Source organism: Bufo gargarizans, chromosome 3 (genome assembly GCF_014858855.1).
Source record: "Bufo gargarizans isolate SCDJY-AF-19 chromosome 3, ASM1485885v1, whole genome shotgun sequence".
Taxonomy (NCBI): domain Eukaryota; kingdom Metazoa; phylum Chordata; class Amphibia; order Anura; family Bufonidae; genus Bufo; species Bufo gargarizans.
This window is the reverse complement of record NC_058082.1, coordinates 537,377,299-537,401,697: the sequence shown is the minus strand read 5'-3', so window position 1 is coordinate 537,401,697 and position 24,399 is coordinate 537,377,299. Positions and strand designations below refer to the sequence as shown.

The following is a 24,399-nucleotide window of genomic DNA, read 5'->3' as shown; positions in this document are numbered from 1 at the left end:
CAGTGCCGGTAATGGATTATGCCTCCACTCAGAGCGTCGGCCCGGGCGCTAGAGCCAACAGTGTTTTCCGTTGGGTTCTGTGTGGTCTGGCAGTTCACGCAAGGCGGGCGTGGGAGTTAGGCCCAGAAATCCGTAGTCGGGTATGCACGGCCAGTTCACCCGATCGTGGAAGGGGCAACCCCGCAGGTGAAGCGCTGCTTGCCGCTTTCGGTACCGGACCCTGACTCAGGTAAGGCTCTTAAGCCCGGGGTGCAGGTGTGTCCACGGCTGGGCTGGTAATCGAGGCCAAGGCTTCACTTCCCGGCTAGGCCCGATATAGATCTCCGGTTCCGCTGGGCCTAGTTTCAGGCTCAAAACAAAGAGCATAATGTGTGGAGCCTAGATGTTGTAGATGTGTGCCTCTTTGTCCACCGGGGACTAGTGGATGCCGACGGATTAGCGTGTCTCAGTAGGAGCTGTGCAGAAAAGCGTCTGCACCGCACGGCTGCAAGTCACGCCCCCTCATGTCCGAACTATTCAAATTTTTAAATATTTGCCCTGTGTTGTGCATCTCATTTTTTGTTCTTGTCCCTCTGACAAAATTGAACAAAAAGTGATGAAAAAATTATGTGTACCACAAAATAATAGCATTAAAACCTACAGTCCACCCCAAAACAGCAAGCCTTCACACAGGTCTGTAGATAAAAAAAATAATAATAAAATATATATATATATATATATATATATATATATATACAGTACAGACCAAAAGTTTGGACACACCTTCTCATTCAAAGAGTTTTCTTTATTTTCATGACTATAAAAATTGTAGATTCCCACTTAAGGCATCAAAACTATGAATTAACACATGTGGAATTATATACATAACTGAAAATATGTCATATTCTAGGTTCTTCAAAGTAGCCACCTTTTGCTTTGATTACTGCTTTGTACACTCTTGGCATTCTCTTGATGAGCTTCAAGAGGTAGTCACCTGAAATGGTCTTCCAACAGTCTTGAAGGAGTTCCCAGAGATGCTTAGCACTTGATGGCCCTTTTGCCTTCACTCTGCGGTCCAGCTCACCCCAAACCAACTTGATTGGGTTCAGGTCCGGTGACTGTGTAGGCCAGGTCATCTGGCGCAGCACCCCATCACTCTCCTTCATGGTCAAATAGCCCTTACACAGCCTGGAGGTGTGTTTGGGGTCATTGCCCTGTTGAAAAATGAATGATGGTCCAACTAAACGCAAACCGGATGGAATAGCATGCCGCTGCAAGATGCTGTGGTAGCCATGCTGGTTCAGTATGCCTTCAATTTTGAATAAATCCCCAACAGTGTCACCAGCAAAGCACCCCCACCCCATCACACCTCCTTCTCCATGCTTCATGGTGGGAACCAGGCATGTAGAGTCCATCCGTTCACCTTTTCTGCGTCGCACAAAGACACGGTGGTTGGAACCAAAGATCTCAAATTTGGACTCATCAGACCAAAGCACACATTTCCACTGTTCTAATGTCCATTCCTTGTGTTCTTTAGCCCCAAAAAGTCTCTTGTGCTTGTTGCCTGTCCTTAGCAATGGTTTCCTAGCAGATATTCTACCATGAAGGCCTGATTCACACAGTCTCCTCTTAACAGTTGTTCTTTACTTAGCTGCTTTATTCTTGCCATAATACAAATTCTAACAGTCTATTCAGTAGGACTATCAGCTGTGTATCCACCTGACTTCTCCACAACGCAACTGATGGTTCCAACCCCATTTATAAGGCAAGAAATCCCCAGGGCCGTCTTTACCAAGGGGCAAAAGGGGCAGCTGCTAGCCACTGCCCCGGGTGTCAGGCTGTCAGCTACAGAGGGGGTGCTGCCATGCCATACCTGCCGGCACTGAGTCCAGGCACCATACTGTGTCTGAGAGCTGTGATCTAGGACCTTAGATGACATCATCACCATGTGACCAGTAACCTAGCAATATTACTGGTCACATGGCTATGAGGTCATCACAGGTCCTACCAGGACTGTTGCAGGAGAAGTTTGCAAGCTTTTTTTTGTGTAGATTACATCAGAAAAAGGTGACAGGGGCTGTTATGCTAATAAACTGTAAACTACTGTATAGTGGGGTGCTGTATACTGTGTGGGGGCTTGTATACTGTGTGGGGGCTTGTATACTGCGTGGGGGCCTGTATACTGTGTGGGGGGCCTGTATACTGTGTGGGACTGTATACTGTGGGGGGCCTGTATACTTTGGGGGGGGGGGCTGTATACTGTGTGGGGGGCTGTATACTGTGGGGAGGCCTGTATAGTGTGGGGGCCTGTATAGTGTGGGGGGGCCTGTATAGTGTGGGGGGCCTGTATAGTGTGGTGGCTTGTATAGTGTGGGGGGCTGTATAGTGTATACTGTGGGTGCTGTATATTGAGGAGTGCTATACTGCTGTACTGTATACTGTGGGGGGCTGTATACTGTATACTGTGGGTGCTGTATAGTGTGGAGTGCTATACTGCTGTACTCTATAGTGTGGGGTGCTGTATAGTGTGGAGTGCTATACTGCTGTACTCTATAGTGTGGGTAGCTGTATAGTGTGGGGTGCTGTATCGTGTATAGTTTGGGGTGCTGTATACGGTGAGGTGCTATACTACTCTACTGTATACTGTGAGGTGTTGTATACTGTGGGTGCTGTATACTGTGGGCTGCTATACTGCTCTACTATATAATGTGGGGTACTGTATAGTGTGGGGTGCTATACTGCATACTATGGGGTGCTGGGGTGCACTGTAACACTAGGGTGAGCCGAGCCCTGGTCGCCTTCCTGCAGAGCGGTGCCAACTTCCAGCCTGAGCCCAGAGCACTGATCCTGAGCCGCTGGAGTCTTCAGAACTGGAAGTATTTACAGTCGTTCACTGTACTCTACCAGATGTGTGGATTTTTTGTGTGTGTTGTGGAGGGCGTGATTGCCTGCTAAGGTGTGGGAAGGCGGGATCCAGGGGGCTCAAGTAAATTTTTGCCCAGGGTCCAATCAATATTAAAGATGGCCCTCGAAATCCCACTTATTAAACCTGACAGGGCACACCTGTGAAGTGAAAACCATTTCAGGTGACTACCTCTTGAAGCTCATCAAGAGAATGCCAAGAGTGTGCAAAGCAGTAATCAAAGCAAAAGGTGGCTACTTTGAAGAACCTAGAATATGACATATTTTCAGTTGTTTCACACTTTTTTGTTATGTATATAATTCCACATGTGTTAATTCATAGTTTTTGATGCCTTCAGTGTGAATCTACAATTTTCATAGTCCTGAAAATAAAGAAAACTCTGTAAATGAGAAGGTGTGTCCAAACGTTTGGTCTGTACTGTGTGCATATATATATATATATATATATATATATATATATTAATGGCTGTCAGAATATGGCAATGCAAAGAAAAAAAAATTTTTTTTTTTAAGTAGTAAGACATAATAAAACCTAAAAACGTTGGCATCACTGTAATTGTACTGACCTGAATAATACGGTTGTGATGTCATTTTTAGCAAACAGTAAACATTACAAAAACAGATCAAAAAGTTGCAAAACTCAATAGTGCACCTTTTAGATGCTATTGCAAGTAGATTTAGTTGCAAATGCCAGTTTTACTCCACCATTGCCAGTTTCCAAAAATGAGGCATAGATAGACAGGGTTTGCCAAGGCCATCAGCCCTGGCACATTCATCATCATATATGCCAGAAACTGATGACTGAAATCTAGGGCTGCAGCTTAGTTGTCGATAATTTCAGCGATTAATAGGGGAAAAAACACCAAAATGACAAAACAAGGGGTTTATATGATTTTACTTGAAAAATTATGTTAAAAGGCCATGTTAAAACAAATTGTTGATGGCACTGTTATGGAGAGGTTCTGTGGATGGCGCTGTTATGGAGGGGTTCTGTGGATGGCGCTGTTATGGAGGGGTTCTGTGGATGGCGCTGTTATGGAGGGGTTCTGTGGATGGCGCTGTTATGGAGGGGATCTGTGGATGGCACTGTTATGGAGGGGATCTGTGGATGGCACTGTTATGGAGGGGATCTGTGGATGGCACTGTTATGGAGGGGATCTGTGGATGGCACTGTTATGGGGGATCTGTGGATGACACTGTTATGGGGGATCTGTGGATGGCACTGTTATGGGGGGGTCTGTGGATGACACTGTTATGGGGGATCTGTGGATGACACTGTTATGGTGGATCTGTGGATGACACTCTTATGGGGGCGATCTGTGGGTGGCACTGTTATGGGGGGGATCTGTGGGTGGCACTGTTATGGAGGGGATCTGTGGATGGCACTGTTATTGAGGGGATCTGTGGATGGCACTGTTATTGAGGGGATCTGTGGATGGAACTGTTATGGGGATCTGTGAATGGCACTGTTATGGGGAGGGGGACCTGTGGATGACTATGCTATGTGGGGAATCTATGGATGACACTTTATAGCATCTTAAGCTATATGTGTCATCCACAGATCTCCCCCATAGCAGTGTCATCCACAGATCCCCCTCCCCATAACAGTGCCATACACAGATCCCCCTCCATAACAGTGCCATACACAGATCCTCCTCCCCATAACAGCCCTGGCCCTGTCGCTCACAGCAGTATTCCTTAACCGGCAGTATCTTTTACTTTAAATCACTGCATCTTTTTTACCTTACAATTAAGCTCCAGTAACCGGCAGAGTGGGCGGTGGCGTAACGTCACTTACTCACGTGACACGCCTGCTCCACCTACTTTGCTTACTCACGTGAGTAAGTGATGTTACGCCGCCGCCCGCTCTGCGTGTTACTGGAGCTTCATTGTAAGGTAAAAAAGACGCAGTGATTTAAAGTTCAGGGACCCGCAGGCATAGTGCCTACCGCCTGCTCCCGCCCGCATAGCAACAAATCGGCCGATTATTCGATAACGGGATTCATTGACAACCAATTCCGTTATCGAATATCATCAATAACGTTGATTAATCGTTGCAGCCCTACTGAAATCGGAAAGTTTGGTGCACAGACTTCTGCCTTGTCAGAATAACATGTCTGCTCTGGCCATCGCAGGACCTATAAAGACCTGTGTAGCACACACTGGTCTTAATAAATCAGGACTTAAAGGGGTTGTCCCACTTTGCTGTTTCAATCTTACCAGCAGTAAATGTCCTGATAACTTCCTGCTTCTCAGGCAGTTGAGTGAAGGCCACGCCTCCTCATGACTCACCCTCAGAGCTCAGTCCGTGCTTTCATGTGGATGAGTCATCCACATGGAGCCTGCAGAGTAATGTAAAGCCCATCCCCCTGCTGGGGAATCACTCAGTGACCACTGACCAATGCTAGTGAACTAATGGAGTAACTTGTGGCTGTCCTGCATTATAATACACTTACACATAAAACCTGTGTTACAAACCCATTCTGTGCAGCAAAAACAATAAATCACTACAGCCCAAATGCATGTTAGCTAGTAGCCATATGATCTGTGCTAGATATAGATAGATATATTCACTGACTTATTACCCAGCTTTCCCGATGTCTGATATTATAACTGACTTATTACCCAGCTTTCCCGGTGTACAATATTATCACTGACTTATTACCCAGCTTTCCCGGTATCAGATATTATCACTGACTTATTACCCAGCTTTCCCGGTGTACAATATTATCACTGACTTATTACCCAGCTTTCCCGGTATCAGATATTATCACTGACTTATTACCCAGCTTTCCCGGTGTACAATATTATCACTGACTTATTACCCAGCTTTCCCGGTATCAGATATTATCACTGACTTATTACCCAGCTTTCCCGGTATCAGATATTATCACTGACTTATTACCCAGCTTTCCCGGTGTACAATATTATTACAGACTTATTACCCAGCTTTCCCGGTGTACAATATTATCACTGACTTATTACCCAGCTTTCCCGGTATCAGATATTATCACTGACTTATTACCCAGCTTTCCCGGTGTACAATATTATCACTGACTTATTACCCAGCTTTCCCGGTGTACAATATTATCACTGACTTATTACCCAGCTTTCCCGGTATCAGATATTATCACTGACTTATTACCCAGCTTTCCCGGTGTACAATATTATCACTGACTTATTACCCAGCTTTCCCGGTGTACAATATTATTGTACACCGGGAAAGCTGGGTAATAAGTCAGTGATAATATCTGATACCGGGAAAGCTGGGTAATAAGTCAGTGATATTACCCAGCTTTCCCGGTATCAGATATTATCACTGACTTATTACCCAGCTTTCCCGGTGTCAGATATTATCACTGACTTATTACCCAGCTTTCCCGGTGTACAATATTATCACTGACTTATTACCCAGCTTTCCCGGTGTACAATCGCGGTGTACAAAGCTGGGTAATATCACTGACTTATTACCCAGCTTTCCCGGTATCAGATATTATCACTGACTTATTACCCAGCTTTCCCGGTGTACAATATTATCACTGACTTATTACCCAGCTTTCCCGGTGTACAATATTATTGTACACCGGGAAAGCTGGGTAATAAGTCAGTGATAATATCTGATACCGGGAAAGCTGGGTAATAAGTCAGTGATATTACCCAGCTTTCCCGGTATCAGATATTATCACTGACTTATTACCCAGCTTTCCCAGTGTACAATAATATTGTACACCGGGAAAGCTGGGTAATAAGTCAGTGATAATATTGTACACCGGGAAAGCTGGGTAATAAGTCTGTAATAATATTGTACACCGGGAAAGCTGGGTAATAAGTCAGAAGTCAGTGATAATATCTGATACCGGGAAAGCTGGGTAATAAGTCAGTGATAATATCTGATACCGGGAAAGCTGGGTAATAAGTCAGTGATAATATCTGATACCGGGAAAGCTGGGTAATAAGTCAGTGATAATATCTGATACCGGGAAAGCTGGGTAATAAGTCTTATAGACTTATTACCCAGCTTTCCCGGTGTCTGATATTATCACTGACCTATTACCCAGCTTATATGGAACTCGGCCACATATCAGTGTATTACCCTATCTCTTCACCATTCTTTATATGACATATATTGATAATCCCCACCTCACCAATCACTGAGAATGTACCAGCGCATACCTAGCTCTGCTACATATCCATTTTATGTCAGTCCTACACCTGTACTATCTCTCCACCATTCTTTATATGACATATATTGATAATCCCCACCTCACCAATCACTGAGAATGTACCAGCGCATACCTAGCTCTGCTACATATCCCTGTTATCTCAGTCCTACACCTGTAATATCTCTCCACCATTCTTTATATGCCATATATTGATAATCCCCACCTCACCGATCACTGAGAATGTACCAGCGCATACCTAGCTCTGCTACATATCCCCGTTATCTCAGTCCTACACCTGTAATATCTCTCCACCATTCTTTATATGCCATATATTGATAATCCCCACCTCACCAATCACTGAGAATGTACCAGCACATACCTAGCTCTGCTACATATCCCTGTTATCTCAGTCCTACACCTGTAATATCTCTCCACCATTCTTTATATGCCATATATTGATAATACCCACCTCACCGATCACTGAGAATGTACCAGCGCAGACCTAGCTCTGCTACATATCCCTGTTATCCCTGCTGTCCATAGATATAATATAGTTGCCCCCAGTCTGCATAAAATTCATATAGTTGCCCCCAGTGTCCATTCATATAATATAGTTGCCCCCAGTGTCCATTCATATAATATAGTTGCCCCCAGTGTCCATAGATATAATATAGTTGCCCCCAGTCTGCATAAAATTCATATAGTTGCCCCCAGTGTCCATAGATATAATATAGTTGCCTACAGTCTGCATAAAATTCATATAGTTGCCCCCAGTGTCCATTCATATAATATAGTTGCCCCCAGTGTCCATAGATATAATATAGTTTCCCCCCAGTCTGCATAAAATTCATATAGTTGCCCCCAGTGTCCATTCATATAATATAGTTGCCCCCAGTGTCCATAGATATAATATAGTTGCCCCCAGTCTGCATAAAATTCATATAGTTGCCCCCAGTGTCCATACATATAATATAGTTGCCCCCAATGTCCATTCATATAATATAGTTGCCCCCAGTGTCCATAGATATAATATAGTTGCCCCCAGTCTGCATAAAATTCATATAGTTGCCCCCAGTGTCCATAGATATAATATAGTTGCCCCCAGTGTCCATACATATAATATAGTTGCCCCCAGTGTCCATTCATATAATATAGTTGCCCCCAGTGTCCATAGATATAATATAGTTGCCCCCAGTCTGCATAAAATTCATATAGTTGCCCCCAGTGTCCATAGATATAATATAGTTGCCCCCAGTCTGCATAAAATTCATATAGTTGCCCCCAATGTCCATTCATATAATATAGTTGCCCCCAGTGTCCATAGATATAATATAGTTGCCCCCAGTCTGCATAAAATTCATATAGTTGCCCCCAGTGTCCATACATATAATATAGTTGCCCCCAATGTCCATTCATATAATATAGTTGCCCCCAGTGTCCATAGATATAATATAGTTGCCCCCAGTCTGCATAAAATTCATATAGTTGCCCCCAGTGTCCATAGATATAATATAGTTGCCCCCAGTGTCCATAGATATAATATAGTTGCCCCCAGTCTGCATAAAATTCATATAGTTGCCCCCAGTGTCCATAGATATAATATAGTTGCCCCCAGTCTGCATAAAATTCATATAGTTGCCCCCAATGTCCATTCATATAATATAGTTGCCCCCAGTGTCCATAGATATAATATAGTTGCCCCCAGTCTGCATAAAATTCATATAGTTGCCCCCAGTGTCCATACATATAATATAGTTGCCCCCAGTCTGCATAAAATTCATACAGTTGCCCCCAGTGTCCATAGATATAATATAGTGGCCCCCAGTCTGCATAAAATTCATATAGTTGCCCCCAGTGTCCATACATATAATATAGTTGCCCCCAATGTCCAAATATATAATATAGTTGCCCCCAGTTTGCATAAATATAATATAGTTGCCCCCAGTGTCCATAGATAGAATACATTTGCCCCCCCAGTGTACATAAAAATGCCCCCATGGAATTTCCTATGAAACCCCTTTATTGCAGAATATTCAATTATCGTTGGTCGATTAGTGGTTCAGCAGATATTATACTTACAGTATCCTGTTCCTCCGACGTCCGTCCGCTCACTCCGCTGACTCGCCCGAACTGTTGTGACGCCCGCGCATGCGCAGCTTTATCCAAGACGCGGCGGATATACTGCGCATGCGCGGTCGTGCGCGTTCATGTAGTGGAGAGGGCGGACGATAAATTTACTCCACTGTAGTGCGCAGGCGCGGCAAAAGGATGCGGCCGGCGAAAAGCGGCCGTATCCAGGGGAGATCCTAGTAAACAAAGGATAGTAATATAAGCTGTTTTAGGGTGAAGGAAAGTTTTTTTTTAAACACATATATAGGAAGAAATGTTCACTGGGGGACAATAAATTAGGATAAACCGATTTAATGAAGTGGGACAACCCCTTTAAGTCCTTAGGAGAGTTTGGGAAATATCCATCTTCCAAACATCCAAAAGCACCAGACCTGTGCTACTTTATTTTAAATTTTTTAGTAGATAGATTTTTGGCATTTTTGGCCTAATAGTATGTCTCATAGGGTATACTCCCTTATTGGCCATTGTCCACACATGGAAGTCCTGTGACCAGGCAAATCGGACATCTGCACATGTATTATTGTGAGTTTAATCTCTTGCAGACCATTATCACCCATTGCGCAGCAGGAAGGGAGTTAAGGACCCACATCACAACACACTGATCAGGCAGACACAGGAGCTGAGCTTGTTTGATAAGAACAGGGGCCTAGCTGTTATTGCTGGCATCGGTGAAAAGTGGTTTAACCTCTTAGATGAGGCAGTCAATGATGCTTTCTTTCTCACCCCATCGGCTCCTTGTGATTTAATCGCCAGGTAGTGATGGTTGCTGTTGCTGTTGCAGCCTGAGGCCTTACAAAGGCCCCCTGACCTGCCAGCTATGGAAGCCTATGAGTTCTAGCCACAGGCTGGGCTCACAGAAACTGTTAATGTATTACAATACAGCATGTTTTGTATTGCTTTCTAAAAGTGATCAGACCCTAAAAAGCACCCTAGTGGTACAAAGAATAAAGTAAATAAAAACAGTTTTTTATAAATAAAAAATAAAAGTTTCAAGTAAAAAATACACCTCAACCCCCCCCCCCCCCCTTCCCCTCATGATCTACCCTGTCAGATGAACATCATAAAAATAAATACATAAAAACTATGCCGGAACAGCCATTTTGTGGTCACCATGGCCTCAAAAAACATAATTTCAAGCAATCAAAAATGTAATGTACTCCAAAATGATATCAATAAAAACATAAACTAATCCTGCGAAAGACGAGCCCTCATACAAGACAATCTCTAGATTAACAAAAACTACGGTCCTGCCGTTTGCCCATAGAACTGCTTAGATCCAAATCTATGCCATTTCTGTGCCTATTAATTCAAGAAGTGTGATGTCAGTTTTTAGATTGCACCATCCGGATAGATAAATACATTGAGAGGTGTAATTTTCAATTTGAACAACTTCTTGGGGGTCTATTATTTTTTCACCCCAGTCTCTCTACCATTGTCAGTACAAGATGTGTAAATAATCACATTAGGCCACAAATGGACATGGTGCTATTTTACTCCTGAGACATGCTGTATGCCCATGTTGGGTGTTTAAAAAACAAAGAAGCACAACATAATAATAATAATAATAATATCAATAAAAAGGTTTATTTGCATATCTGCATATGCTGGACATGGGATATTGGGCACTGAAATGCATAGCTGTTTAAAAATTGCACTTTTCACTTTGCATCTGCTGTGCATTAATTTTTGCAAAAAATAAGGGGTGTAATTTCTAACTTCTCAGGACTTCTCATTTTTTTTACTTTACCTCACAGCCTCTACAGTTGTCTGCCAATGCTGTATAAATCACCAAAATAGACCTCAAATACACGTGTCCTTTCTCTTCTGAGCCCTTCAGTGTGCCCAAACAACAGTTTATGACCACAATGAGGGTATTGTCAAACTTGAGGAAAACAATCTGAAACAAAATTTGGAGTACTTTTTCTCCTATTACCACTTGTGAAAAGGAAACATTTGCTGCTAAAATTATATATATGTATTTTTTCATTTCATGTCCCAAATTCAATGAAAGACCTGTGGGATCAAGCCAATCACTATACACCTAGGTAAATTCTTTGAAGAGTTCTATTTTTAAAATGGAGTAACTTTTTTTAGGTTTTACATTGGGGCTCTGCAAATATGACATGGCACCCAACAACTAATTCTAGTGAAATCTGCTCTCCAAAAGCCAATGGTGTTACTTCTGTTCACATGTGAGCCATTTACCACATTCAGGAGAAATGTGTAACACATTATGAGGTATTTTTGTTCTTGCTACTGCTTGAGAAAATAATAAAAATAAAACTGGTGCTAAAAACATTTTATTGGAGGAAATTGCATTTTTTCATCTTCATAGATAGTGTTTCTAAATTTTATTAAATGCCTGTGACATAAAAGCGCTCACTACGCACCTTGAAAAATACTCTGATGGGTTTAATTTCCAAAATAGGGCCACTTCTTGGGTATTTTCACTATAGTGATAACCCAGAGTCTTTCAAAATGTGACATAGAGGCTGAAAACCATATCAGCGAAATCCATACAGCGCTCCTTCCTTTCTGAGCCCTGCGGTGTGCCCATACAACTGTTTATGAGCAAATATGGGGTGTTGTATTCGAGAGAAAATGGGTAACAAATCGTGACATGTCAGTTTCTCTACAAATGTTACATGGTGCCCAAAAATAATTCCAGCAAAATCTGCCCTCCAAAATCCATAAGGGACTTCTTCCCTTCTGAGCCCTTCTGTAAACCTCAGAATAGAAGTAATCAATATTGAGTTTTTTTTTTTTGGGCTGTTAATTGCTTCTAATATTAGAAGCCTAACTGTAACCCTTACCATCTTAAAAAATAAAATTACATTTACAAAATGAGGTCAACATAAACATATGTGGTACCACTATCTGTCTTTATTAAGTTATTAAATAAAAGTTTTGAAAATTGCCAAAGCTAAATCACATTGACCCAAATTTACTGCAGGCATAAAGTGCAATGTGGCAGCTTTATCATCTCCCTTGTGCTAAAAAAATGACTTAAAAAAATTACAAGATGCCTGTTTTACGCTACCCTCACCACTGTTCCAAAAGCAAGGGCAAGGGTGGAAAAGTGATGTGGCCAACAGCCAAGACACATTTATCTTCATTTACGCCAGATGAAGCCAGAAATCTAAGTCTTGAGCTGTCATAGATTTCTGTTTAGGAGCATAGACTGTGTGTCATCATAAATTTGGTGCATCTTTTGGCAGCGCAGGGAATATCAGGACCAGGTCTTAGGATGGATCCTGAAGATGAAAACTGTCTGGGTCCTGAATGGGTTAATGCAAGTGGAGTATGTTTAAATGGAGGAGGTGGAGTGATGTGACTGGGTTATATAACCCTCCTTCAATGGTCATCTTATGGACAGGACCTCTATGCGGACAGCACACAAGATATACCGAACAATGGAACATGGCTAATGGAATAAAGCAAATGACATAAAATGTCAAAAAGCTTCAAATAAATATATCCCATATGTTGCTTTGAGAGATTACATTTTGGGAACCATCATCTTTGACCTTTAATAATAATCTAATAAGAAAATTGGCCCCAAGAATTGATACTCAAAATATAAACGCATAATACAGCATTGGAGCATAGGTAGGTCACCCCACAATTGATAGTAACACAGGGTGGCCAAAAACACTCTAGATGAATAAGGATTAATAATTAGACTATATCAGGTCTTTGCACTATTACTCCAATTTTCTTATTAGATTATTATTAAAGGTTAAGTTTTATATTGATCATCTTTCTACTTTCGCTGTAAAATTAAGGTGGTTTATTTCGATTATCTAGCTATCTCTGCTGTGTATTTATACCATCATCTTTGACCACTAAATATTTTCTTCTGCTTTGGGGACATACATCTCCAAGAATTCAGTTTTTAAAAGGACTTTAGAATTTGCTTGCATTGGTTTACTATATACCCGTACAGTAGTGTTTTGTTTTTTTCTTCTATGTCTACATGTTTTTAGCAGCCATCCATACCAATATCATATTCAAAATTTGAACTGTTGCACTGTTTATTTTAATTTTTATTTTTTTACACAAAATGCTCTAGGTTTACTTAGCTATACCACTTGTGTAGGAACCCACCTCTGTATTTGAAAACACTATTAAAAACTAAATCCAGAATTCATAGAACTTTAATTCATTCTATCTCACACCAGCACTGAGCTGACCGCACTACCAGATCCGTAATTCAATGCATAGACTTTGAGTTTGACAAATTGCTGCCCATGAGTAGTACCCATGTATATTAACATAAATCGTCTGAGTAATAGGTCTTATCAGACGTCGGTAACCTGTATAAATGGCTTGGCTTCCCAGCTAATGCTCTGTGGTTTTGTTTGCCTGCTTATACTGTGGTAGTAGAGGCAGTTTATTATTCTGGCTTGATCTTAAAAATGTACGAGTACCACATTGCCCTCAGATCGTTGTCTATTCCTTTTATTTGTCTCTTAGTTCCCACTGCATCAGTAATAAATTAGGTTGTAGGACAGCAACAGCTTAAGCCATATGCCTTCAATTTATCTTTAACTTTCACTTGCTGAGAACGCCACCTGGTACTGCCAAGTGTACGCTTTTTTTTTTTTTCTTTTAGTTGGGCTATCAATCTTGAAACTATCAGAGCTAGTCTGTTAAATTTGTGCTGATTTGAAACAGTATTGTGATATATGTCTTGTGGGCTTTTGGGGCTGCACTGTTCAATTTTTTTTCCCCCATTAAATCACGCTAAAGGATTTGACCGCACTAGTCTGTTGTTGATGGTTGATTTTAGTCATATGTATTTTATGCCTTTCACTCAAAATGAATATGCCCAAGGAAAGGTTCAATAGGTGCAGTATTTACTCACAAATCAAATTTCTGGAAGATGTAAGTGTCATTGTGCTGTACACTTCATTTGTGGATATCGGTAAGTCAGTGGAACTATGTGTTTTGTGAAGTTCAGGGGTCACCCATTGTAGGAGCAACAAGAATATTCATTATGAGTTACATATCCTGGACAAGGACCAATTTCTATAAATTCATTGTTGTGTGGATAAAGGACATCCTTGCACAACATACAGTATGTACACTGTGCACCGAAATAATACATGAAAGATATTTTGTATATCGGGTTCAAATAAGGTAAACCTGAATATACAAGGCCAGATTTATCATTTGAATAAGCCAGTTTTCTGGTGTGAAAAAGTCGCAAACTGCATTTGTGCAGCTTTTTAAACTCTGCCAGCCTAGCCACAAGTGCCCTTTCTCTGCCAGCCTAGCCACTTTCCTGAAATAGGGGTGCAGTGAGGGTAGGAATGGGGCAGGGACAGTGGTCCCGCCACATTTATCATCTTCTACGCCAGTTTTCTTGTGTAGAAGAACTGTGAAATCTACTGTATGCCAGTCGGGGGCTGGCATAGATTTCTTTTAATTTGCACAGACTGCCAGGTGCTGCACCTAATTTATGACGGCGCATACCTGGCCCAGGGTACATAGCTGAGCGATGATAAATCTCCCTTCAGTATTCTAGTTTTTCTTGCCACTAAGATTTCCTATCATTCCCACAGATCAGTCACTGCACATTATACAGAGCCATGCTAGTTCTGACAAGCCGTGACCCCTTTGATTTGCTAATCAATGGGCGTTGGACCTCCATTGATCTGATAGTGACAGGCAATTATTATTTAAGTTCCAGAAAACTGCTTTAAGTTTTCTTGCTTCCTGGATTGGGAACCATTAATGTTTACTTCTCGGTAAAAACTCTGTTATGGCCACGCTAGGCTTATATACCAACCTTATTCATACATTCCCATTTACCAATGTCCTATTGGCATCCGTAGACTGGTATGTGTCAGTATACATTTTTGAAACTATACAGGTTTCCTATGTAGAGCCATATAGTGACACATATTGGAGCCTTCTGTGACATCATGAAATCAATATATTGTACACTTCCACAGAAAGTGATAGCTAAATGTGAAGATATGTTTATGATCATATATAAAGGCATGATTTAAAGGGGTTGTCCTAGCTACAGACATTGATGATGTATCCTCAGCTGTGCTCTGTACAAAGCATAGATTCCGGGGCCAAATCTGACCAAAACAGGTGATTGGTGACAGTGCAGAGTGTCATACCCCACTAATCCAATACTGATCCGTGTACCTATACTGATATCTACACCAACCCCCGTACGTCTGCCATAAATTTCAGTATTTTTTTATGCCAGAAAACTGGCATAAAAGATAATAAATGTGGCCAGGTCAATTTTCAGGAAAGTGGCAAGGTGACAAAGACACCACTTGTGCAAACAATTTTGCATATATGGCAGCATCTACAGGGAACACCCGTGTTCTCTGTCTAACCTTGAGGGTGATCGGTACTGTCCATTTCAGCACTCCATTAGTGGCCCCCTGCAGCCCCCTTACTTGCTTTTACAGTGAGGCAGCAGTGACTGGGCCACAAGGGGGAAGTACATCCTCTCTCTTCCCTTTACTAAGATGGCTAGCTGTCGGGGATATCCGTCATCTTAACCTGGCCACTGTGTGATTAGACAACATGATCGATTTTCATAACGCATTACACAAATGTCTACAAAATACTTAGATATAAATGGGAACTCTTTTAGTTAAAGGGTTATCCATAGGATAAGGGATAACAATTAGGTTGGTGGGGTTCCTACCACTGGGACTCCCACCGATCGTGAGAATAGGTATCCAGTACCCCTCAGAGCCCCCAAATGAACGGAATAGCAGGTCAGGCATGCAAACTACCATTCCACTTATCTCTATGAGCCTTCCAGAAATAGCCAGGTGCTGTACTCTGCCATCTCTGGAACTCTTGTAAAGATAAATGGAACGCATGGCCGACCTGTCACTCTGTTCATGGTATGGGGTAACAATTCTTATGATCATAGGGTCCCAATGGTATTATCCCCACTGATCTAATAGTTATCCCCTCTCATTTTAACAACTGTAATACCCCTTTAAAGCACAAATAGGACATGTCCTATAATTTGCTAAACAGACACACGGATGAATGTATCTGTGTCAAATCTAAATTTTTCGGATTGCACATGGACTCATTTCTATGAGTCCTCAGAAAGAAAGAAAAAAATAACCTGACAGCACACGGTTGTCATCCATGTGCTGTCCGCATCCATATGTCCATTTTGCAAATTATAGAACATGTTCTATTCTTCTCTATTTTGCATTTCTATAAATGGGACTGAGAAAAATGGGGATTGCCGATGGAAGGTGCCGTATTTTGCAGATCCATGGTTTGCAGACCACGACACAACACAATCATGTGCATGATGTCTAATGCAGCATCTGCAAGTCCAGAAATTCTGATAACTCCTCGGGCAGTTATAGAGGGTGTTAAGGTAGCAATTGCCTTTTAGGTGCCGGAGGGGGCAAAATATCCCTCTACTGCATAAGAATATTACAGGTTTATAAATGGCTGCTGCAGATTTTGCAAGGAGCCTCATGAATTTCGGGTTACATCTCGGTCTATGATAATCTTCAGCCTTAGAAGTTTATAACCAGAAGCCTAAACCTCCACCAGTTTGGATAATCTTTTGTTCGAAAAAAGTGATTATAGCAAACATACATTTTGAAGGACTGTCTTCCATAAAGCTTTCTAAAACTACTAGTACATTGTACAGTATATACAGCTTTATTACCATGGTTTGGGCCATAAAATCTGATAATCTGGTCTATCAGCCCTGAACGGAGCATCCAATGTAATGTGAACAAGACCTAAATTCCCATTAATGAAGGATTACATGAATTTTATTGTAGTTATTTTTTTTTCATTTTTTTTTAGCTACCATCAAATCCTACTATAGCTCACTGTAAAAATACAGTGTAATCCATCTTAATGCTTTTATATGCCTTCCTTTACAGATACAGAACGTCTTTACACAGTGGTATTTCAAGAAATCTGTGACCGATTTGGAAAGAAATACACATGGGATGTGAAATCCTTAGTCATGGGGAAAAAGGCATTGCCAGCAGCCCAAATTATCTGTGATGTTCTCGACCTTCCTACTACTGCTGAAGAATTACTGAATGAAAGTCTAATAATGCAGGAGAAGATTTTTCCAACTGCATCCTTAATGCCAGGTATAGTGAAAGTTGTACTGTAGGGGGAATGGAAGTGTTTAATACTGACAAAGCCATGTTCTATCACACGGGCAAGTCTTCTAAAACCATCATCTCTGCTCAGTCGTTACCATATCTGGAAATATCTGTGTAGTATGGAGGATCTTACTTAAAGGGGTTATCCGAGTTATGGGGGAATTTTTTTTTATAAAACTCATCAGGACTTACATATACATTAGTTAAGCTTGATTTCTGAAGAGAGAAACCCATACTTAAACCTTTTCATGGTTCTGTTATTGCTGTGTTTAGATGCTGAAGTACATGCTGAGGGGGAGTATAACAACAATGCCTGAGCTCTCCCTCATGAATATTTGTGGGTGTGAACAATCTTACCTTCCCTGCCCCCTGCTCTGCACAACCTAACTTTGCATAAAAAAACTGTCACATGATCATCTTCTAGCTCACACAGACAGATCTTCCCGTCACATTGCAGATACAGCTACAGCTCAGATACAGCTACAGCTTAGATACATATATAGCTATAGCTATAAGATGGACATACATCTGTAGCAAAGCCATAGCTGTATATAAGCTGTAGCTGTATCTAAGCTATAGCTGTATCTAAGCTGTATCTAAGCTATAGCGGTATCTAAGCTGTAGCTAAGCTGTAGCTGTATCTAAGCCGTAGCTGTATCTAAGTTATAGCTGTATCTAAGCTATATCTGAACTTAAAAGCTATGGCTGTATCTAAGCTGTATCTAAGCTATAGCTGTATCTAAGCTATATCTGAATTTAAAAGCTATGGCTGTATCTAAGCTGTATCTAAGCTATAGCTGTATCTAAGCGGTATCTAAGCTATAGCTGTATCTAAGCTATAGCTGTATCTAAGCTATAGCTGTATTAGATATAGTTATAGCTATATCTATATGATGGACATTTATAAACTTTGTGTGTCCTGGGGGTGGTATTACGAGTATAACGATCCCCAGACGCTGGAGGGGAACGTGTAAACTGGCCCATGGAAGTGAGGGAAGGAGCCAGACACATACCCTGCTGCTGAAGAAAATCTATCACTGCTCTGGTAAGTATTGCGCTTGAGCGATCTCTGATAATCACAGAGGCAGTGTGAGGAGAGGGAGAGAGGGGCGGGCACCAAAGGCTCTGACGTATTGTTTACAGAGCTGGGCCACTCCCTCAAGCAGGGAGAAGCTTGTAAACGAGACGTCAGTTCCAGAGAAGGGTTGATGACGTCGGGGGTCACATGACCCAAATCGGCAGTGGCTAAACAGAGCAAAATCAGTAAAGTAAGTGATTTACAAAATAGTTTAATATACTAATATAATAGCTATTAGCATACATTTATATAACTCGGATAACCCCTTTAACCGCCTCCGGACCGCCTAACGCAGATTTGCGGTCCGGAGGAGGCAGCTCTGCGCAGAGTGACGCATATACGCGTCGTCTCACGAGAGAGCTGTGACTTCCTGTGAACGCGCGCACACAGGCGCGCGCGTTCACAGGAACGGAAGGTAAGAGACAGGATCTCCAGCCTGCCAGCGGCGATCGTTCGCTGGCAGGCTGGAGATGTGATTTTTTTTTAACCCCTAAGGCCTCTTTCACACGGGCGTCAGTTTTTTTGCCCGGATAAGAGCCGGGTGCGTTGCGGGAAAATGCGCGATTTTCCCGCGCGAGTGCAAAACATTGTCATGCGTTGCACTCTTGTGAGAAAAATCGCGCATGTTTGGTACCCAAACCCGAACTTCTTCATAGAAGTTCGGGCTTGGGATTGATGTTCTGAAGATTGTATTATTTTCCCTTATAACATGGTTCTGAATACAGAATGCATAGTAAACCAGCACTAGAGGGGTTAAAAAAAATAATAATAATAATTTAACTCACCTTAGTCCACTTGATCACGAAGATGGCATCTCCTTGTGTCTCTTCTGCGCTGAGCGGCTGAACAGGACCTGGGGTGAGCTGCTCCATTAAATACAGGTTAAGGACCTTCGATGACGTCACTCCGGTCATCACATGGTACGTCACATGATCTTTTACCATGGTGATTCACCATGGTAAAAGACCATGCGATGACTGGAGTGACGTCATCGCAGGTCCTTAAGCGATAGTTAATGGAGCAGCTCAGCCCAGGTCCTGTTCAGCCGCTCAGCGCAGAGGAGACACAAGGAGATGCCAGCTTCGCGATCAAGTGGACTAAGGTGAGTTAAATTTTTTTTAATTTTTTTTTAACCCCTCTAGCGCTGGTTTGCTATGCATTCTGTATTCAGAATGCTATTATTTTCCCTTATAACCATGTTATAAGGGAAAATAATAATGATCGGGTCTCCATCCCGATCGTCTCCTAGCAACCGTGCGTGCAAATCGCATGGCATCTGTACTTGCTTGCGGATGCCATCCGATTTTCACACACCCCATTCATTTCTATGGGGCCTGCGTCACGTCGAAATCGGACAATATAGAGCATGCTGCGATTTCAACTGAACGCACAAGTGATGCATTAAAAACAACGCTCATGTGCACAGCCCCATAGAAATGAATGGGTCAGGATTTAGTGCGGGTGCCATACGTTCGCCGCACGGATCGCACCCGCACGGAAAACTCGCCCGTGTGAAAGGAGCCTAACAGGTATATTAGACGCTGTTTTGATAACAGCGTATAATATACCTACTACCTGGTCCTCTGGTGGTCCCTTTTGTTTGGATCGACCACCAGAGGACACAGATAGCTGTGTAAAGTACCACAAAACACTACACCCCCCCGTCACTTATTAACCCCTTATGAACCCCTGATCACCCCATATAGACTCCCTGATCACCCCCCTGTCATTGATCACCCCCCTGTCAGGCTCCGTTCAGACGTCCGTATGATTTTTACGGATCCACGGATACATGGATCGGATCCGCAAAACACATACGGACGTCTGAATGGAGCCTTACAGGGGGGTGATCAATGACAGGCGGGTGATCACCCATATAGACTCCCTGATCACCCCCCTGTCATTGATCACCCCCCTGTAAGGCTCCATTCAGATGTCCATATGATTTTTACGGATCCACGGATACATGGATCGGATCCGCAAAACACATACGGACGTCTGAATGGAGCCTTACAGGGGGGTGATCATCAATGACAGGGGGGTGATCACCTCATATACACTCCCTGATCACCCCCTGTCATTGATCACCCCCCTGTCAGGCTCCGTTCAGACGTCCGTATGATTTTTACGGATCCACGGATACATGGATCGGATCCGCAAAACACATACGGACGTCTGAATGGAGCCTTACAGGGGGGTGATCAATGACAGGGGGGTGATCACCCCATACAAACTCCCTGATCACTCCCCTGTCATTGATCACCCCCTGTAAGGCTCCATTAAGCCTTTTTTCTTGGCACAATTTAGCGGAAAATGATGATTTTTTTTTTTTCCTTACAAAGTCTCATATTCCACTAACTTGTGACAAAAAATAAAAAATTCTAGGAACTCGCCATGCCCCTCATGGAATACCTTGTGGTGTCTTCTTTCCAAAATGGGGTCACTTGTAGGGTAGTTATACTGCCCTGGCATTCTAGGGGCCCTAATGTGTGCGAAGTAGTTTGAAATCAAAATGTGTAAAAAATGACCGGTGAAATCCTAAAGGTGCTCTTTGGAATGTGTGCCCCTTTGCCCACCTAGGCGGCAAAAAAGTGTCACACATCTGGTATAGCCATACTCAGGAGAAGTTGAGGAATGTGTTTTGGGGTGTCATTTTACATATACCCATGCTGGGTGAGAGAAATATCTTGGCAAAAGACAACATTTCCCATTTTTTTATACAAAGTTGGCATTTGACCAAGATATTTATCTCACCCAGCATGGGTATATGTAAAATGACACCCCAAAACACATTCCCCAACTTCTCCTGAGTACGGCGATACCACATGTGTGACACTTTTTTGCCGCCTAGGTGGGCAAAGGGACCCACATTCCAAAGAGTACCTTTAGGATTTCACAGGTCATTTTTTACACATTTTGATTTCAAACTACTTCGCACACATTAGGGCCCCTAGAATGCCAGGGCAGTATAACTACCCTACAAGTGACCCCATTTTGGAAAGAAGACACCTCAGGGTATTCCGTGAGGGGCATGGCGAGTTCCTAGAATTTTTTTATTTTTTGTCACAAGTTAGTGGAATATGAGACTTTGTAAGAAAAAAATTAAATAAAAAATAAATCATCATTTTCCGCTAACTTGTGACAAAAAATAAAAAGTTCTATGAACTCACTATGCCCATCAGTGAATACCTTAGGGTGTCTACTTTCCGAAATGGGGTCATTTGTGGGGTGTTTATACTGTCTGGGCATTGTAGAACCTCAGGAAATATGACAGGTGCTCAGAAAGTCAGAGCTGTTTCAAAAAGCGGAAATTCACATTTTTGTACCATAGTTTGTAAACGCTATAACTTTTACCCAAACCATTTTTTTTTACCGAAACATTTTGTTTTTAATCAAAGACGTGTAGAACAATAAATTTAGCGAAAAATTTATATATGGATGTCGTTTTTTTTGCAACTTAAAGTGAAAAATGTCATTTTTTTGCAAAAAAATCGTTAAATTTTGATTAATAACAAAAAAAGTAAAAATGTCAACAGCAATGAAATACCACCAAATGAAAGCTCTATTAGTGAGAAGAAAAGGAGGTAAAATTCATTTGGGTGGTAAGTTGCATGACCGAGCAATAAACAGTGAAAGTAGTGTAGTGCAGAATTGTAAAAAGTGGCCTGGTCATTAAGGGGGTTTTAGCTAGTGGGGTTGAAGTGGTTAAGAAGAATGCTAAAAGGGAATCTATGTAAGGGATGCATATTACGGCCACAGGTCCATACTCCTAGTATCCCAAATGACACAAAAAAATGTGCTGTTTGGTTACTTGGACTCTCTCTGCAGTTACTGGAACACTCGTGCATGTTCATATAAACCCTGCTGCGGGGGAAAAGGGGAAGGCATTTTTTTTTTTTCAAATCACAATAGGCTCAGGGTCTGGCTTTATTTGCCCTCATAGCCTGCCATTCTCTCACACCTTCCTCTAAAAAAAATGCTAGTTACACAAAAAAACAGCATACAGAAAAAACACAGTATGGACAAAAATGCCTAAAAAAAAACGCTATAAAAAAGGTGATCAAGTCAGGCATTTTTTGGCCTAAAAAAGCACCAGGGACAAAACTGTGTGCGGAGGAGTCCTAACACTGTTAAAGGGACTGCTTTATTTGTGCCTGAAATAAAGAATAGACTCTTACTTACCAAGCAGATGCCACTCTGCCACTCCTCTTCTCCCGGATGAGCTCTGTTAACTCAGCTGCAATGGTAACATCATGTTGACATGTGACCGCTGCAGCCAATGACTAGCCCCAGAGGTTCATTGCTTGAGGCTAGTGATTGGCTACAGCAGTTTATCATTTCCAGAGCACACAGATAAGAGGGGACACGCTCACTAAGGCCTTGCTGCCCTTACAATGACAATGGGGCAGATTTATAAATGCATATAAAAAAAATTGAACAATATGGGATTTTGGCCACCCCATGTTTATAGAAGTTACAAACATTGACTTAAAATCTCATGCAATATAGTAGCGGGGCACGTGCGCTTCACTTGGTTATAGACTGGTGTACCTATTGATCTTCCGATCATTTAAAGGGGTTTTCAAATGAAGACTTGTGTTGATATGCCCACTGGCAGGTCCAGCAGACAATGCTTTGAATTGGTTGGACAAAAACTGCTGCACTGGCCGACTCTGCATATTTTCCAGGTAGCGGCCGGATCTCTGCCCAACCCCATTATAGTCAATCTGGTCTAGCGGGTAGTATCTGGTAATGGCAGATCCGGAGTACTCTGGCAAGCTGTTATCTACCGAAACATACTGCTGGTAATCTCGGCTGCAGATATGAGTCTAGCCTAACTTGTACCAGAATACATTGTGCAAGTTATTAACTTACACTCTAATGTATTTACTGTGTGAACGGTCTTGTTGCTACAGTTAAATTTGTGTAATGTTTGCATAAATATTCTGATGCTTAATGAAACAATAGGACAGGATTGGCCATAAACCCTACAGGGACATTTCCCGGTGGGCTGATGTCCAGGGGGCCTCCCAAGCCCTTCTATCTGCTGCTGGCCAGGTACATAATGAGTATTAATGAAAGCTATGAGAATCAGGTACTCAGGTACCCAACCAACCACTGTACATGCCCTCCTGAATTCAGCTGCTGTGGACTATATCTCACCTCCTAAGCCTAATGGCAGCTATTGATGGCGACCACAGAGGGACAGTTTTTGGGGCAATATATTGTGCTGCACTGTGGCCAGTTTTTTATTTTTTTATTTATTTCAGGGCCACTTTAAGATCTCAGTCCACTCCTGAAAAAGGATGAAGGAGCATTTGTCTGCACATTTGTACCTATGAAACTGGTTAACCTGTTACATGTGTGCTTGGTAGCTGAAGGCATTTGTGTGGGTCCAATGTTTATATGTGTCCACATTACTGAGAATAAAAAATACTGTATGTGCAAATAAGCCTGTATGTTATTTGTAATCTTGTAGTTTTACCACATATACAATCTCTCACTCACACGCTCCGCACAGAGAGTGCAACCTGTTGACCAAAAAACAAATTATACTACAAGGAATAGTCATCTTTTTTGAAAGACAGGAATGGTTTATGTTGTATGTCAGACTGCACACTGTGTGAACGTGTAATAAGACGGAACAATACACTTTATCACTTGGCTATAATAGCCTGCCTACATTCAATGTGCTGCCTGTACTATTCATAGTGGGCCCTGCACTAATGAATGGCAGGAAAATTCTAAATCATATTGGTACACCATAGGCTTTTTCCAGGGCATGGGTGCACACAGAAAGGGATCTGCGTGCAGCCTCTGGCACCCGTGCCATAGGTTCGCCACCACTGGCCTAGAGGCTCTGCTCTCTCTGCAACTACTGCCCCCTCTCCACCTTAATTAACAGGGCCAGACAGTGAAAGTGAGTTCAGGGCTGCCTGCCCTTGTAAATCAAAATGCAGAGAGTGCTGAGCCTCTAGGTGTAACA

General features: G+C 42.1%; 1 protein-coding gene across 1 annotated transcript in view; it reads left to right on the top strand.

Annotated features, from left to right (window-relative positions):
- LOC122930573 (pseudouridine 5'-phosphatase) overlaps positions 1-24,399 on the top strand; it is a 532,043-nt gene that overhangs the window by 212,284 nt on the left and 295,360 nt on the right. Inside the window, exon 2 of the mRNA XM_044284063.1 lies at positions 17,102-17,320. Coding sequence (XP_044139998.1) covers positions 17,102-17,320 — 219 coding nt within the window. The remainder of the gene's footprint in view (positions 1-17,101; positions 17,321-24,399) is intronic.